General features: G+C 52.4%; 5 protein-coding genes across 5 annotated transcripts; 4 read left to right on the top strand and 1 right to left on the bottom strand.

Moving 5' to 3' along the window:
• Positions 1–812, top strand: P152DRAFT_80659 (acyl carrier protein). Its single transcript, XM_033683264.1, has 6 exons — positions 1–122; positions 173–190; positions 241–321; positions 374–422; positions 470–508; positions 557–812. Exons 1-6 carry the CDS (start codon positions 33–35, stop codon positions 562–564), a joined length of 285 nt encoding a protein of 94 aa, XP_033532356.1. The 5' UTR covers positions 1–32; the 3' UTR covers positions 565–812.
• Positions 813–1183: 371 nt separating this feature from the next.
• On the top strand, positions 1184–2395 carry P152DRAFT_400423 (vacuolar protein sorting-associated protein 74; the record flags this gene model as incomplete). The annotated part of the gene is made up of 4 exons (XM_033676572.1): positions 1184–1441; positions 1497–1743; positions 1803–2296; positions 2345–2395. The coding sequence occupies 4 exons, from the start codon at positions 1184–1186 to the stop codon at positions 2393–2395; spliced, it is 1050 nt and encodes a 349-aa protein (XP_033532357.1).
• A 350-nt stretch (positions 2396–2745) lies between these two features.
• On the top strand, positions 2746–4301 carry P152DRAFT_80719 (uncharacterized protein). The gene is made up of 3 exons (XM_033683265.1): positions 2746–3070; positions 3147–3693; positions 3760–4301. The coding sequence occupies exons 1-3, from the start codon at positions 3009–3011 to the stop codon at positions 4213–4215; spliced, it is 1065 nt and encodes a 354-aa protein (XP_033532358.1). The 5' UTR covers positions 2746–3008; the 3' UTR covers positions 4216–4301.
• A 3185-nt stretch (positions 4302–7486) lies between these two features.
• Positions 7487–9712, top strand: P152DRAFT_400545 (uncharacterized protein; the record flags this gene model as incomplete). Its single annotated transcript, XM_033676578.1, has 5 exons — positions 7487–7630; positions 7732–8699; positions 8775–9272; positions 9358–9399; positions 9484–9712. 5 exons carry the CDS (start codon positions 7487–7489, stop codon positions 9710–9712), a joined length of 1881 nt encoding a protein of 626 aa, XP_033532359.1.
• An 853-nt stretch (positions 9713–10565) lies between these two features.
• On the bottom strand, positions 10566–11329 carry P152DRAFT_80736 (uncharacterized protein). Its single transcript, XM_033683266.1, has one exon. It carries the CDS (start codon positions 11164–11166, stop codon positions 10729–10731), a length of 438 nt encoding a protein of 145 aa, XP_033532360.1. The 5' UTR covers positions 11167–11329; the 3' UTR covers positions 10566–10728.
• Positions 11330–12342: the final 1013 nt, after the last annotated feature.

The following is a 12342-nucleotide window of genomic DNA, read 5'->3' on the forward strand; positions in this document are numbered from 1 at the left end:
CGCTACGACGATTCGCCCCCGTGCAACATCAGATGGGTGTCCGGTTCTACTCGGCTGGGGGTGCATTGGGTAAGGACGAGGTTGAGGGGAGGATCATGGATCTTTTGAAGGGCTTTGATAAGGTGAGTCGAGCGCAATGAGTCTCGTTTTGCCTGAGCTAACATCGGTTTAGGTTACCAACCAGGAGAAGGTAAAGAGAGTTCTTGCTGATGGAGCATACCTTGGCTAAACATACGATAGCTGACCCCCGCCGCTCACTTCGCCAACGACCTCGGACTGGATTCTCTCGACACCGTTGAGGTGGTCATGGCCATCGAGGAGGTATATGCCACAACAAACGACATGCAGGGAACCTCGTCTGACCGAATAATAGGAGTTTAGCATTGAGATACCAGATAAGGAGGCTGATAAGCTCCACAGCGGTAAGGACGGTTCACAGTTGGTTTGGACGTTGCTAACCGGTCTTCAGTTCAACAAGCCGTGGAGTACATCACAAGTCAGCCTGATGGTTCGTAGCTATTATTTCTGATGGAATCCCACAGCTAACCATATGCAGCGCACTAAGCAGTCAATGACAGGAATGGTGGAATAGTGAGTGATTGAAGCATTCGACTTCTGGGCTGGTTGCGTTCACCTCCGCTATATAGAAAAAGAGCATGCAGTGCTGTGAGGCTGAAATGGAGCAAATGGGAGCAACATATGTAATATTACAGCTTAGGAAAACTGGTTTGTTAAATCTGAATTGCTTCTGAGACGGGACCATGTCCTCCATGATATTCTGACGCCTTCATCCTCATCGTCTTCATCACAGGCTCAATTTGCTGAGGGATCTGATACCAATCTTCCCATCCGCCACCCCTGCGATGCCAAGAATCCAACCCTGAGCCCTGAAAGTTGCACGACAACCAACGCGTATTAACTTGAGAATGTCATTGACCCAACAACTTGATATTATCCGTTATATTCAACCCATTGTCTCCGTGAATCCAATGGCCTGTTCCCGCTGTGTCAGCCCCACCGAGCAGTTCTGAAATGTTGTAACCGTTATCGCCCATCCTTTATAAACCACCCATGCGACCCGTCTAGTGAACCCAATCCAATCGAAATTTCGACATCCCCTTCGAGGCCACGCGGGCCCCGTCACTCGACCAATTCCCATAACGATCCATCACATCCATTGACCATGGCGTCGACAGCTTCGGGCCTCACGCGTCGGAGAGGGGCCGGCCACGCCGAGAACGAGGACGGCAGTCGCGTCAGCTCTCCGGTGCCGAAGCGCAACGAGGAGAGCAGAGGGCCGGAGACATCGTACGAGGATTCGGAGAACGGGCATAAGATTGCGTTCGACCCGCGGGACATTAGCGAGAATGAGGAGCGAAGTAAACAGCCGAAGCTCACGCTGATGGAGGAAGTGGTCCTGATGGGCTTGAAGGACAAGCAGGTAAGGCATCAATGCGATCACCATGAAACGGAGAGATGCTGATTTCCTCCATCAGGGATACCTATCGTTCTGGAATGATAACATCTCATACGCATTGCGAGGATGCATCGTCATCGAACTGGCGCTCCGTGGTCGAATAAGCATGCAGAAGGACTCGTCCCGGCGACGGTTCCCGCTCCCCGATCGGGTCATCGAGGTCATCGATGATACATTGACCGGCGAAGTGCTGTTGGACGAAGCACTCAAGATGATGAAGTCAAGCGAAGCGATGAGCGTCAGTTCCTGGATCGACCTGATGTCCGGTAACTACTCCTCTGATATTGGTTCTGTGTCGAGCGGACAACTGATGTACAATTACTAGGCGAGACATGGAACCTCATGAAGATCGGCTACCAACTCAAACAAGTGCGCGAACGCCTGATGAAGGGCCTCGTGGACAAAGGCATCCTCCGCACGGAGAAGCGCAACTTTCTCCTCTTCGACATGGCCACCCACCCCGTCGCCGATGGCGGCGCCAAAGACGAGATCCGAAGACGCGTCCGCAGCGTCCTCACCCAACGTACCATCGTCCTCCCCGCCAACCAGTTCCTCCCCGAAGACGCCGAGTTCCGCTACCTACGCACCGTCGTCATGGTGTGCGCCGCCTATGCCGCCAACGTGCTCGAGAACGGTCTCTCCTCTCTCGGCCACGAGGCGCGCGAGCGTGCGTTCGCACAGGTAGACGAGCTGCTGGCCGAGTACTCGCAGTGGCCGTTCGTCCGGCGTGCGGGCGGCTCGCAGGGGATCGGTGCGAACCTCGCGCAGGCTACGAGCGACGAGGTCAATAATGCCAAGGATAAGGAGCTACAGCTCGAGGTACGTTTATCACGCTTCTCCCCCGCCATTTGCTAAGTTCCCGTCTAGGTCGTCGCCGCTTGTTTGAACGTCTTCACCAGACTAGACTCCCTTCTCTGATCCGTTTCGGCTCATCAATCCACCATCGACACTCCCGAAGTGTCGGTATCATTTCCGTACCGCGCGCATACCAGCAGTGGCAGCGAACAATGCTCGGCGGACCCATCGGCTAGCACGCACGCCTTCCTTAGTGGTCTGAATTTCGACAGTGTTTGTAACTACGGACATGCTGCTGGGGGTCGACGGCAGATAGGATTCGTAAGTCCGCTCATCTACATGGCGTCAGGAAGGCAGCGGGATGATCTCTTTGGATGTTAAAAATGGGCAGTATGCTTTGGTCTGTGCTAGCGAGTCGAGCCTTTGGTGCCGCCGTTTAATAAATCGTTAAAACCCATGCCTTGACATCCAGTTGCAGTCCCGCCAGTCGCCATCCATCAAGTTGCGGTCCGACAAACGTGAAGCGCGGCGGCCTTGCAAATGTGCACCCCGCAACATGAAGACCCCGCGAAGTGATATTTGGATTGAGAATGCCCACATGCAGATGACTTGTTCAGTTTGAAATCCGCACCTCCGCTTTCACAACGTACGCAAACGCTTCATTGACCCTCACAGATCAATCTGCAACCATCGACAAGCAACCAAGCCGTCATCCGCATAGCACACACATGCGACGATGCCTCCTAAACCTAAGAAGACGAAAAAGGGGAAGAAGGGCGATGATGACGACAAAGTCAGGTACGTCTGCCCACTCCAAGATCGGAGAATCGCTCTCCAAACTGCCGTTGGCTGACGCTGGCACTTAATCCCGAAGCCATGATGAGCTCATCTCGAAGCTGGAGAAGGTCGAGCTTGCCGAGAAGGAGTCCTATAATCTGATGCTGCAATACATTGATGAAGGCCACGATACCATCGAGGGGAAGAAAGGCGATTCGTACCATAAGGCCATGACCAAGGCCAAAACCGTCACCAGCAACGCACGCGACCAGTACGCCGAAGCGTACGGCATGTGGGCCGCCCAACAGTCTCCAGGAACCATCACCCCAGCGCAGACCGAAGCGCTCTGGGCCCGCATCCGCAAGCGCGGGTACTCCGAACTGTCGTTCAACGTCAAGGCGACCCAGAAAGCCATCGACCAACTGACACAAGCCGGCCTGAAAGACCAATGCACCCGGCCGTTCGAGGAGCTGGTCGAGTTGGGCCAGATCGCGGCCATCCACGTCCTAAAGGACATGCAGCGTGATGGCCTGCTCCCCGCGGGCCTGGCGCCGGATGCGGATCCGACCTCGCCGGCAGGCGTGTCGGCGCGCATCATTGCGGATTTGGCGGCTGCGCAGGAGGCCGCGGAGACGAAGTTCGAGGTGAGTGTGGTTCGTTAACACGAATTGGAAGCAACTGAAAGCAACGATAAACTTACACCGCTTCAGTCCGCAAACGCAGCCCAAGCGACCACCTCAAAGACAAGCAACACCAACGCGGCCATCGCAAAGACAAGCAACAACAAGACGACCTCCGCAAACTCCAAGAACAAGATGGAGACTTCCGCCTCAAACACCAAGAACAAGACGGATACCATCGCCGCAAACACCAAGGGCACCAAGGCGAAAAACTTCAACGCGAAGAAAGCGACAAACAATGGCACTGCTATCGAATCCACCTCCTCCGTGACGAATGAACCACCTTCCGCCACCACGGAAGAACCCTACAACCCCCAACGCGTCGTCGTGATGGCAAAGGTTCATCTCGCTCAACTTCAGGACCTCGTTGTGCAGGCGAAGGAGATCAATGCGAGTCTGGATAAGGCGCTTGCACGTTACGAGGAGCACAAGAAGGAGGACACGGAGGAGAACAAAAGGGAAAGGGGGCAAGTCCAACGGCACTGACTAAGCGGGGACTACTTCAGCTGGCTGTCACGGAACCTTTCTTCAGAGGGATCCAGGAGACGTGAAATGGCAGTGAGAGTGGTGGGACAACTAGGAAGCCATCGATGGAGGTCTATCCAGCTTGAGAACCTTCGGCAAGCCGGTCAAAATTGAGGATCAGGGGCGATTGATCATGGACAGGATATTCAAAGGTCGGCGGACCTGCAGTGTGTACACGCTCTTGCGTGATAGTAGCGTAGCCAATTACCGGTACATCCAGATTACTTCAACTTCTCGTTCATATCAGTGTCTGTTCACACGGTGCTCAATTTCTCTCATGCAACGTCTAGAGCGTACAAGGTGGTTCCCGTATTGCATTGACTTTTTTATTTTTTGCATACATCGCAACCGCTGTGGGAGCGTGACTACTCCAAATTGGCAGGAGGTTGTCCAGAACACGATCCACTTCAGACCCGAGTGAGCACACTCTATCATCGCTAGAATGCTATCATGACAAGCTGGTCAAATGACCTCGCAGAAGATAATTTCCGGTGGCAACCGAAGGCCAGATGCAATCATTGTTGCTATTCGCAGCTATTCTCTTTTCTCTTCCAAATCAGTCTCAGCTGAAGTCTCCGCTGAATCACCTTCCCTCCAATCTTACAGCGGTTCGATGTCACCTTCATGGGAGGGAGTTCATGATGCATGTTCAAAAGTCATACGAACGTCCTTGGATAATAATAATAGGCTTCTTTTAATATGTATGACGCCAGATCCACACATATATATTAAAGGCGTCGACGAAAACCGGGCGCGGGGTGACTTTTCCCCTGGCCCCAAGCAAATAATGGAGCAATATAAAGAGCATGGACAATAATGGAGAAACAGTATGCTGTCAATCTGCAGGGACTTATTACTTGACAGGACGACACTTTACGACAGGGGATGTAGCACAGCAAGGCCAATCGGCAACTTTGTGCGCCAGTAAACTTCTCTTTACCTTCCATCAGTTCTATGCCCAGGATCGGACGGGTGTGGCTCACTGGTAAGGCGAAACACCCTGGAGTATGCGACTACCGTATGCGCCCTTGGAACGAGGAGGAACGCCGCAAATTTGCAACAGCGGTTTCAAACGTCGCGTTACCGTTCCACTCCATCGCGATAGACGAAGCAGTCGACATATGCAAGACGGCATGGGCAAAACTAGCGAACATAGGCGCGTCAAGCCTCCGCGTAGACGCAGGTCCTTCGCCGCTTCTGCAATAGCTGGTGTTTTATAACACCCGTTGTAGGGAGGCCGGGGAGTGACACTGAACATCTGGGATGGCCCTGGATCAAGCTATCCTCCTGACCATACCCAAGTCCTTAGGACTTAGACACCACGTTGCTGCCTATCCACTGGCTCTAGACGATCGAGCAAAGTACTTACACACAGTCCAAGCTCAGACTTACCTGCAGATCGTGCTGCTTCCTCCACATTGCCGTACATCAGTACCGGTACCGGTACCTAGGAACTGCGACCGATAGGTACACCGGACCCCCGCAGAACAGTTCACTGGCATCATAGCTCTATGGAAACAATTTGGCCGAACGTCTGAAGAAGCAAACCGCTGCACGCGATGGCGAACTGGTTCCGCCCCCATTCCTAACCTAAAGATCCTCCTTCAGAGACCTAAGGATGGCTAAGATAGATATATTGCACTCGAGATGGCGCGGAACTTGCGTATGAACTCTCAAGCGGATCTCATTAGTGGCAATGCGGACGCTGGCACTCAGTCGCCCCACTGTTGTGGACGCCCACCACCGCTAAATCCGCATTGCACATCGAACTTGCCAACTGGAGAACGGGGAGAGATGAAATGGATGCCAATGGCCAATCAAATTTCCACTTCTCTATGGACATCTGGGCAGAATTAATGAAAACTAACGATGCGCATGTAGCCATGTACCCATGTTGCTAGACCGTTGGCTTGTCATTCCGAAATCCGAATCCTCCGAGCTCCGCCCTCACCTTCTGAATCAACCCCGGATTACTCTTGTATTCCACTACAGGTCACCGAATTGGGAGGAAACGACTCCTCTGAGAAGGTCACAAGCCCTCACGACCAGATCCTCCGCCTTCCTCTTGCTCCATGCTTGGTCAGAGAGCGCATGACCGCGAGATGTCCGTGCCTGATTACTTGTCCTCGTGGCGCAGATGCAGGCAAAGCTTCCTCCCATGTACCCAGTACCTCTGGGCTCTGGACCAAAATAATTTGCCGCTCTCCTCATTCCCCAGGCGGTAGGTCGGGGATAATTACGATTTCCAGCTCGCATCGCTGTATTCGTCGAACACTCGAACTGTTACTGCAGACGCCGTGCATCCACAAGGCTTTGGAATCACGTAACCCCCCTGTGACCCTTTCCTAGATCCTGGTCTCAATGGTCGAGCCTTCGGCCGTCTTTTCACAATCATACGAGCCATTCAAACTCCGTCACTAACGCGGGCAACGCCCGAGTGGAGCTATTTTCTGGCCTTCCCCGCGCTTCTCCTCGCAAACTTGTCGTCTCGTGTGGGCGCTGGGCCTGGCGAAGTTGGTCTCTCGTGTTGCCACAAGGGTTAAACGAAAATGCCAAGCTGGGCTTGATGATGAGCCCTTGCACGTTCCAGGGCCTAGCAAGGACAGACCCTCGAAACTTCGATACCCAGACTTGAAGAACACCGTAACGGAATATGGACATCAAGATGAAGGATGGTACATATACGCTGCATGCCGTCACCCAATCGCTTCCTTCACCATGAGTCCATAACATATCTGGATACACCAAGAGCAGTATCTGAAGCTCTCCCGTATATCGCTGCGAAACACATCGTTTCCCCGCCTGTGTTCCCTTCAACCACACGAGCACTTCACAGCGTGTCACGCCTTGGACTGCACTGGGGAGGGTTGCGGCAAGCCACCCGAGCAAGCTTGCGAGCCCTATCGCTCCAATTACTACCATGTCCAATGTTGCTTCCCCAGATGTTGGAACAATTAGTCCCGTCTCGAGTTCTTCGAAGAACACGACCCACTTCCAGAATGGCGTTCCCCACGCTTATTTTCCGCAAGATGCTTCCTTTGTCTTTCAATCACCACCTCATCTTCCAAGCTACCCCGAGAATTCAAATCTTGTCCTTAAACGGTCGTCGGCTCCTCCTGTTCGTCAGCCTGATCTCGTTTCCTGGAGCCCGCAGCTAGGGAATGGCTACTTCATGGCGAACGGAGGCCATGGTCCCATAACATCCGCAAGTCCAATTGGCCGACCTCGAAATATGTCTCAGTCTTCGACCGATCGAGAGGGAAAGGATGGTTTGAATCCACCTACAAGCCCGTCTCTCAGCGATCAAAAATTAAATCCCAAGAAACGTCCTAGCACCGACCCGATCGACTATCCAAGGCGGCGGGCAACTATCGCGGTATGTACGATCCATGGAGGTTTGCTTCCTGCTATAGACGTTACACGAGTCCTTCTTCCTCCTCGATGGTCGATGGCGTGCTAACAGTGGCATGTTTATAGTGCGAAATATGCCGATCAAGGAAGTCCCGCTGCGACGGACAACGCCCAAAATGTCGACTGTGCACCGAACTCAACGCAGAATGTGTGTACCGTGAACCTGGGATCAAATTGGACGCTGGCGACAAGTTGATCCTCGAGCATTTAAACCGAATTGAAGGCATGCTGCAATCGAACCTGAGGGCTCGAGCAAACAGTTTCAGCGTCGCCCCGTCACTATCACCACCTTTGACCAACGGAGCCACGGTCGCAGAGGAATCCGGACATCGACGACCAAGCACGATGTCGAATTTCGGTGTTGCCTCTGGGAATGGAGCGAAGACGTTCAACAGTACGACGTCGAACATCTCGACCATGCCCAAGACGCATACCACCCCCGCCCTCAATCTATTACAGTGGCCCATGATTCGCGACCTAGTCTCCCGTCCATATGACCCCCAAGTCCTCCTACAGTTAGAAATGTCCCGAGAGCCGCTTCATTTACCACCAGTGCACACCATCGACCTTGCCGGCTCCGCGAACTATATTCGCGCATTCTTCGAACGGGTCAATGTGTGGTACGCGTGCGTCAATCCTTTCAGCTGGACAAGACTTCATCACGCTGCACTTTCTCAAGGCTTCCAAGAAGGACCAGAGAGCTGCATCGTGCTACTTGTCTTAGCACTCGGCTGTGCAGAGTGCGCTGGCAGCATGTCGCGCCAGCCGCTTGACCGGGACCCTCCAGGGATCCAGTACTTCGCGGCAGCATGGGCTTTGCTTCCAAGTATGATGATTCGCAATAACATTATGGCTGCACAATGCCATATCCTCGCGTCCGCTTACCTTTTCTACGTCGTCCGACCGTTGGAAGCCTGGAATTTGCTTACCAATACGAGCATGAAGTTACAACTTCTGCTCAGTGGTTCGCGACTCCCCCAACACGCCAAAGTTCTGACTGAAAGAGTGTATTGGAACACACTGCTCTTCGAAAGGTGGGTGACTTGCCTATTTTTAGACGTCTGAATATCGATGGTTTTAATGACAAGCAACTGACTCCTCTATTCCAGCGATCTCCTCGCAGAACTCGACCTTCCGCATTCGGGGATCGTTCAATTTGAAGAGACCGTTGGACTCCCTGGCGGATTTGAGGACGAAGGCGACGAACCAGTTGGCAAAGACGAGCTATGGTACTTCCTGGCGCAAATTGCTTTGCGTCGATTGCTCAACCGCGTGAGCCACTTGATCTACGCGCGATCATCGGCAACGAAGAGCCCATCTTCCCTCGACGCAGTCGTTGCAGAGCTGGATTTCCAGCTCACGCAATGGTATGATGGGCTGCCTCCCGCCGTGCGGTTCCCACAAGGCATGAATCCTGGAATGGCAACGGCTGCACCAGTTCAGACCGTACTAAGGTTACGATATTATGCCTGTCGAACGATTATTTTCCGACCGTACATTCAGGCTGTCTTGAACGACGAATCAGCAGCGATCGACCCATCTGTCCAGGATAATTGCCGGAAGTGCCTGGAGGCGTGCATCAGGCAGCTCGAGCACATCACAGCACAGTATGTTCCCTCCTTTCCATTTCTAAACCTATCGCCCTATCCATACAATTGAAATGAAAGGATACTAAAAAAAGTATCATCATAGTCACGCTGGCCACCTTCCGTACTTGTGGCAAGGGGCCCTCTCGTAAGTCAATCCATCCCTGCTGGTACCAAGCTGCCACAATATAAATTCAATATATGCTAACCCGGAAATTTGAAATTGCCACAGCATCGTTTCCCAGGCTCTGTTGATCATGGGAGCCACAATGTCACCTTCACTTTCCGCACTTTTGCCCCCACCGGACCAAATGGACGTCATGATCGAGGAAGTCATCCGCGAAATCGAAAGATATGCCGCCCTTGCTCCGAGCATTCGACTTTCTGCAGAAATTGTCCGAGAGGCCGAGAACCGACGACGCGTATTTTTGCGGTCACCATCGGCGCCCTACAAGGTCTGAACTAGGCGTGCCTGCCACCCAAATTTCTTTGGCGAACGGGAATAGCAGCACGCAATTTCCATTCCCTGGCTTTCCAGATTACGGTGGCTGGTATTTTACGCTATCCTCATATGCGGCAGTTGCCGAATATTGCACGGGATGCCTCTACCACGGCCTCGGTATGAAAGCGATCGTCCTATAATGATCTTCTCCTTGGCAGTTGGCTTCCCACCGGCGATCATCGATCATCAAAGGATTCAATTGTGCCACGCATCACGGACTCTCCAGAAAACAAGCAACTTCTACCATATCCGAAGAAGTACCTGTCGTCAATGGACCGCTCTGGGTTCCTTTATTTTATTGTAATCCTCAGTACCTTGTATGTTAAGAGTACGCCGAAGAAGGAAAGCAAGATTACTCCAAGTCGACCGTGGCAGTTCTTCACAGGTTCCCACGACACTCATGGGCCTAGACAGTTCCCTGTGGAGTGCTACACTTTGGTCGGTGTTTCAGTCACTTCATCTGACGTCAACACTCGAGACAGAGTTACTATTTATCAGGCACAGTCGAAGTGGTGACTCCCTTCAAGCTGAGGGTTCTTCCCAATACGCCTACTTTACACGTCTGGAGCGGATACTTCTCCGATGTCACTTTTACACCAAGGGAAGCACAACTAAGCCGTGTTCGGTGAATTGGCTGTCTTACGTATAGGACTTGAGATGGTGATTGCCTTCAGCGCTGGATCTCGATCGCGTCTTGTTTTCACACTGTATTTTTTCGTTCACGATTTAGCATGGTTGGCGTGGTCATTTTGGGGAAGTGCGATCAACTGGTTGGCCCGTATTTTCATTGAACTAAAGATACCCTTCGTTTCATCCTGTGAGAGCGACTTTTCTTTGGTCTTTTAGAGCGCTACTAGTGTACGCCAAGGCAACTGTGGATCAAACCTGTTTTGTCATATCTTGAGAGTTAAGACTATTTTGATTACGAGGTTCAATTCTGTTGATACCCAAACTTTCGAGCTGAGCTTTACCTATTTACAAAATGGTTAGGGAATGGTTATACATTTTGTCAACTGTGCACGGTTCCTGTAAGAGGCATGCCAGGAACAGGAAAGGCGCATTCGAAGGGCAGGACGAAGTCCTCAAAATCTTTGATCTTGAAGTCCCCGCACATTCGCCATCGCCCTCAGCGCTCGTGTTCCGAAATCTTAGCTGGAGTCCCGAGTCCTTGACGTGGTGTGCCGTGCGCATGACCATTCTCGATGTGGATGGAAAACGAGCAAAAGCTCGCTCAGGATCTGCAAGGAGCGCCAGGAGCAGCGTAGGCCAGACTTTGATCCAAGATATCCCCGCTGCGGGCAGAAATCTGAGGGTGGGGTGGAGTAATCGGCAGGTCTGAAAGCTCCTCCTGGCAAGGAGTGGCAGCATGGCCTGCGTCAGCGGGCATGTACCGGTCAAGTTCGTTGCAGCCATTACGGCATGAAGCGGGTATAGGATATGGAAGTAGAGATCGGTCAGTGTCTGGCGGTTATCAGGTTATGTTTTGTCATTGGGTGCACTTCTGATCGCACTCAATATCAAGCACGACCCTTCAATACCTGGCTTGATTGAACCCAGTAACCTAACGGCAGCACCCTGTATTAGCTTCACTTCCCCCATGCCGGCATGGTCCGCGAAAAGCCTGTGCGACGCCCCCGCCAGCTGGAATTCATGGATAAAACATGGAGATCCCGGCCCTCGTCTGCCACTATCAGCCACCGACTCTCCCTGCCATGCCACGTTCTGACCCTGCCCAGTCTCAATTCTGCTGTCTCATTTCCCCTGGGCCCTGGCTGACTGGCTGACTGGCTCTGCAGACTCCACGCTGGCATAGAGTGTTTGCTCTGCCGTTCACACACTTCTCCTCCACATTGAGCGAATGGGAATTGGAATCTCTCAACTCACTGCTCCCAGCAGTTTGGTTGCGGATATTGCCTGCCGCACGTTCCTTCAACTCCAGGGTGATGACTCGAGTGGTGAACAGGATTACAGGAATACAAAATACATGCTCAAGGTTCATAGGGATACGTTGGACCTGGTGACCTACCTAACAGGCTGTTTGTTCATTTTGCAGAGAAGGAAAATATACACTGAGATAGCGTGGCTGTCTGGTAGATTCCAGAGAGGCACTGAATTGCCAGTTCCCCGCACAATGGTAACCTAGCAAAGCATTATCGGAGGACGGCGTAGAATCGAAGTTAGTCTCTTTTATTCACGATCTCCGTTGGACTGTTTCGCAAACGGCAGCGCCCATTGCCGCCTCCATTGTTACTAGTTACTACTGTAGACGATCTTAAGCGAAACCTTCGAATTATTTCTAGAAACTCGCCATCCCCACAGAATATCAAGCCACCGATGCATCTTTTCGACCTCTCAGAACACCTGAATTCTCGTTCTTATCCGAAATAAGTATGCAACAGTTTCTGTCTTCATGCATCGATTGCGGGCCGTGAAAACTAAAATTGCTTCAACGTTGATCTGATATCGCCCATACGCACAGTTCATGGTCCGCCCTCAGCCTCGCATTCCCGTCCGCACAGACACGCTGTTCCTTACTTCCCCTTTTCATGCCTTCTGCTACCCCTCTCCCGGCGTCATTTGGTCTCCGAA

The sequence above is a fragment of the Eremomyces bilateralis genome (assembly GCF_010015585.1).
Source record: "Eremomyces bilateralis CBS 781.70 unplaced genomic scaffold P152scaffold_16, whole genome shotgun sequence".
Classification (NCBI taxonomy): Eukaryota; Fungi; Ascomycota; class Dothideomycetes; order Eremomycetales; family Eremomycetaceae; genus Eremomyces; species Eremomyces bilateralis.

Coding starts and splice junctions, on each gene's coding strand:
- P152DRAFT_80659 (XM_033683264.1), top strand. CDS start 33: ATGGGTGTCCGGTTCTACTCGGCTGGGGGTGCATTGGGTAAGGACGAG. Junction 322..373: donor TGGTCATGGCCATCGAGGAG/GTATATGCCACA, acceptor ACCGAATAATAG/GAGTTTAGCATTGAGATACC. Junction 423..469: donor GGCTGATAAGCTCCACAGCG/GTAAGGACGGTT, acceptor ACCGGTCTTCAG/TTCAACAAGCCGTGGAGTAC.
- P152DRAFT_80719 (XM_033683265.1), top strand. CDS start 3,009: ATGCCTCCTAAACCTAAGAAGACGAAAAAGGGGAAGAAGGGCGATGAT. Junction 3,071..3,146: donor GATGATGACGACAAAGTCAG/GTACGTCTGCCC, acceptor TTAATCCCGAAG/CCATGATGAGCTCATCTCGA. Junction 3,694..3,759: donor CCGCGGAGACGAAGTTCGAG/GTGAGTGTGGTT, acceptor ACACCGCTTCAG/TCCGCAAACGCAGCCCAAGC.
- P152DRAFT_80736 (XM_033683266.1), bottom strand. CDS start 11,166: ATGGCTGCAACGAACTTGACCGGTACATGCCCGCTGACGCAGGCCATG.